General features: G+C 32.4%; 1 protein-coding gene across 1 annotated transcript; it reads right to left on the minus strand.

Annotated features, from left to right (window-relative positions):
• Nucleotides 1-472: 472 nt before the first annotated feature.
• On the minus strand, nt 473-1593 carry LOC131069346 (CASP-like protein 4D1). Its single transcript, XM_059212015.1, has 3 exons — nt 1499-1593; nt 1261-1396; nt 473-1096 (listed from the first exon to the last, which is right to left on the minus strand). The coding sequence occupies exons 1-3, from the start codon at nt 1591-1593 to the stop codon at nt 887-889; spliced, it is 441 nt and encodes a 146-aa protein (XP_059067998.1). The 3' UTR covers nt 473-886.
• Between the last annotated feature and the right edge of the window lie 2393 nt (nt 1594-3986).

The raw sequence follows: 3986 nt of genomic DNA on the forward strand, positions 1-3986 counted from the left end.
ACTTCTGAAACACCTATCAGCTGTCCTAATGCAATAATAAAATTGAATAACTACAGAATGCACAATAGAAGAAATATAACAAACTTAAATTTTTTCATTGCATTCATTCTTTTACATTTTGTTGTATATATAGATTTACATTCTCATAATTGAAATCTATAATCAACCATAAGCAAATAATTAATTGTATCAATTAATGTTCATTATCTTTCAATTTCTACACCAACATGGATGTTAACTTAAAACTTGGGGATTAAAATGTACACAAATCCCATGCTGCCACTATAGACACCTCTGAGGTAATAACAAGATTATATTTAAAAACAATAAAACTCTCTATCTCTCCATCTCTCTATAATTAATTCAGTGTCTTCGTAAACACATATAGTATATAGCAATTTAGAAATACATTTTGGTATTCCATGTACGCATTCAAAACAGAGAACTTAGATCAAAATTGGGCAGACAAAATTCCATGAGCTTCCCCTAGGAAAGTGAAGCGTCATGAAAGAAAACATTTATATTTTTGAAAGCACAAGTTTTTTCACAATTTTGTTCATCCCATCGTAATAATTAATGTATCAGAAAATCCTTTAACTTTTTCTGGTTCTAGTACAAATTTTGGTGGCTCCAATAAACATTGAATAGGAGCAACTAAGAAAGAACATCAGGTGAGGGTTACATGGATAAAGGATTAACTGATGATCCTTCCATGACAGACAAGTCTGTGTTATCCAGACATATATGTAATCAACTGGTACGTTATTTCTTATATGTTTACTTTAAGTCAGCAAATTGTTCCATTATTGAACAATTCAACTGGCTATTCTTATATGAATGATAAACGATATAATCTATAAATGATTGACAAAAATAGGATTGATATCTAGGTTTTGAAGAGAACATAGGCTGAAAGCATAGAAGTTACGATCATTGGAAGAGTAGCAATAAGAGCCAGCACTGCTGAGAACTCAGCTTCCTTCAAATAACTCGGAAGAACTTCACCACCATGGAAAAAGTGGTCATGCTCTCCTCTGAGTTCCAAGGCAACAGCAAAGGCCGCCGAAGCGATTGACACCAACAAATATCCAATCACCTGCAATCACATCTAAATTATGTGATTTAGTGGTTATCTGAATCTAAAACATACCGATAGATATTGATATTATATTATTATTGAAAATAGATAAATGTCTCATATCTAATGATAATACTGACATCTATTCATGTTTGAAAGAAGGAAGGAAGAAAAACACATACCTGATCTGCAAGGATGTCAAAATACAATTCGAAAGGGTAAGACAACAATAATTTTCTGGTAAGAATGAGATAGATTGCCGGACCCATCTGCAAAACATTATACAAGACACCTACAGCGCTTCCTGCTACCAAGTACCTGCACCCCACCATATACCCAACTCAGATTTTTCTCTGTGACCCAAAAAAACTTGAAAAAAAAAATATGGATTGAAGGTTTTAACTATTAAAAAATGATCGCCTGAATGCATAGATGAAACTGAAGGGGTTCTTCTTGTGTTCTTGTTGTGTCCCTGTGTCCTTGTGTCCAAGAATTTTAATAGGATCAGTCACCATGGCTACGATGGTCAGGGCAAGCAAAATGGTGCTCACAATTCTCATCATCAAGATAACGATCGGATAACTGTTGGGGGATTTCACCATTCTGACCACTCTTTTTTTGTTTTGTTTAAATGCCTGCTCTTCTCAGCGTATAGACAATCAAATGAGTTGTTTCACAATTTATCTATCTATTACAGGGTCTATTTTCTATCGCCATGTTTTCACAATTAAATTGATTTTTCCTGGTTTTGACGTTTATCGTGTTTGCAGAAACCAACGATGTTCGGCCGTATGTACTTGATAATGCTTACTATTTTAAGTTTAGTTGAAATTGTTTAATACAGTGGAATAGGTATAATACTGGACTTATGAAGCGTTGGAGTATTAAAACAAACGTACCATGACAACTTTTGGAGTGTTTATTGAGATCGAGGAAGAGATGAGACAATTTTGCATCGGCCAGCTACCTCGCTGCCATGAAATAATGATAAATAATTACTGATGTTGTTTTTGAATAAGATTGCGTGAGAGTTCTTAAAGAAATAATGATAAATGGGAGAAATACAAAGTAAAAGATAAGATTGATACACAATTGAATGATAAAAAACATAGGAAGGAGGTACATATATAGGAAAGGTCTTATCTATCACCCTATTTACCTTGCCACATAAGCAAGATGACACCTAGGCATTTACCTAAGCACCTAAGTATGATTATAGACCAACAAACAATACTTATAAATAATCTCATAATCAACTCCAATCCTAACACCTATATTTATAGAGTTTAAAAATACAAATAAGGAAGCTTCTAAAGTGGATGCCTAGAAAAAGCCACATGGCATCATTTCCAACACCGCATGTATGTAAAACTCTACATTACATGCATGATGCCTCCTTGCATGCAACATGCAAAGTGCATGCACACATGTAGATCAACTTATAACGAACGTGCACATGCAAAATCGAACATGCAAAGTTCCTAGATGCATACAATCTCCACTTTGTATGCAAGGTGCCTAGATGCACAACTCACACTTTTCATAGTAGCTTTCCATTTTCGAATCTATCATTGACTTGAGTTAACTTCAAAAAATGGAACCCACAAAATGGCATCATTAGATACACAAATAATTACATATGGACCAATAAATAAATACATCCTAAGAATTATCAAAGGTTAAGACACCTTATTCCTAGCACAAATATGATTGTAATAAATGTTATTTTGTAATGTAAATTCCTCTATATTTTTTTAATATAATGCATCATTAAGGTACTTAAATCCTCCCAAAAAGTAATATATACCTAATTTAATGATTCAAAGATGTAGTCAAATTAATGATTATCTATGTACTAATATTTAAATAGAAGTATTCTTTTAGTGTTTTCTTCTAACACCAATTATTTAGAATAAAGAGAAAACATGATGAACATAATGGGAGACTAAGAAAGAGTTTTTTTTATGAATATGTTCATTAGTTTTTATTAATTTAAAAATATATGCATATTTACAAAAAAATATAGTAGGACACAAGGTCACTACTGAAATTCACATAAGCAATGCTTGGAAAGAAAGATAACAAAAATAACAATAAAACCACTTACGCAACAAAAGCAACACTAGTCGGAGGTGAAGGGGGATCTCGGTCATCCAATTTGACCCATACATCAATGAGGTCTAGGGTGACATTAGGAATGGATCGCTCCTTGTTAGTATTAGTAGTATGTTAAAAATTAAAATTTTATTTCAAAGCTCATAGCTAAGGTGTGGGCTTAGTATGTATCATATACTCTATTTTGACTATATGAGTGTTTAGAAGCCAATAGCCAATCTTGAGTGTGATTTCTTTGACTAGTGTAACTAGGATGAAATTATCCTAATGTTGCACCTAGATTCTTATTTTTTGATAACACATTATCACCTTTGGGAGATTAATACTTGTATGACTATAAAGTGGTATTTGTGACTTAGTGAATAGTAATTTGCATAAATTACATGTTAAATTGCATCAATGATTTATCCCTAGAAGTTTACTAATCTAATCACTCACTATGAGTACAATGGTTTGATATTTGACTATTATTGGATTTGTTTTGAATGTAAACATGAAATGTTATAAATTGTTGTATATATAATCTCTATTGAGATCGAACGCAACAACAAAGCCCTTTGAGGCGCTTGACACCAACAAATACCCAATCGCCTGCAATCACATCTATACAAAAATTACTTTTCCATCTCCCCTATTCTTGTGCTTTATATCCATCCATATTTTAATTTGTCTATTATTAGTATAGATATAGATAGAGTTTATATATATATATATATAGAGAGAGAGAGAGAGAGAGGTCCATCTATATTTAAATTGCCATTCACAATGGATAGAGGTTTTTTTGTAGATTATA

This window comes from Cryptomeria japonica, chromosome 10, assembly GCF_030272615.1.
Source record: "Cryptomeria japonica chromosome 10, Sugi_1.0, whole genome shotgun sequence".
Lineage (NCBI taxonomy): Eukaryota > Viridiplantae > Streptophyta > Pinopsida > Cupressales > Cupressaceae > Cryptomeria > Cryptomeria japonica.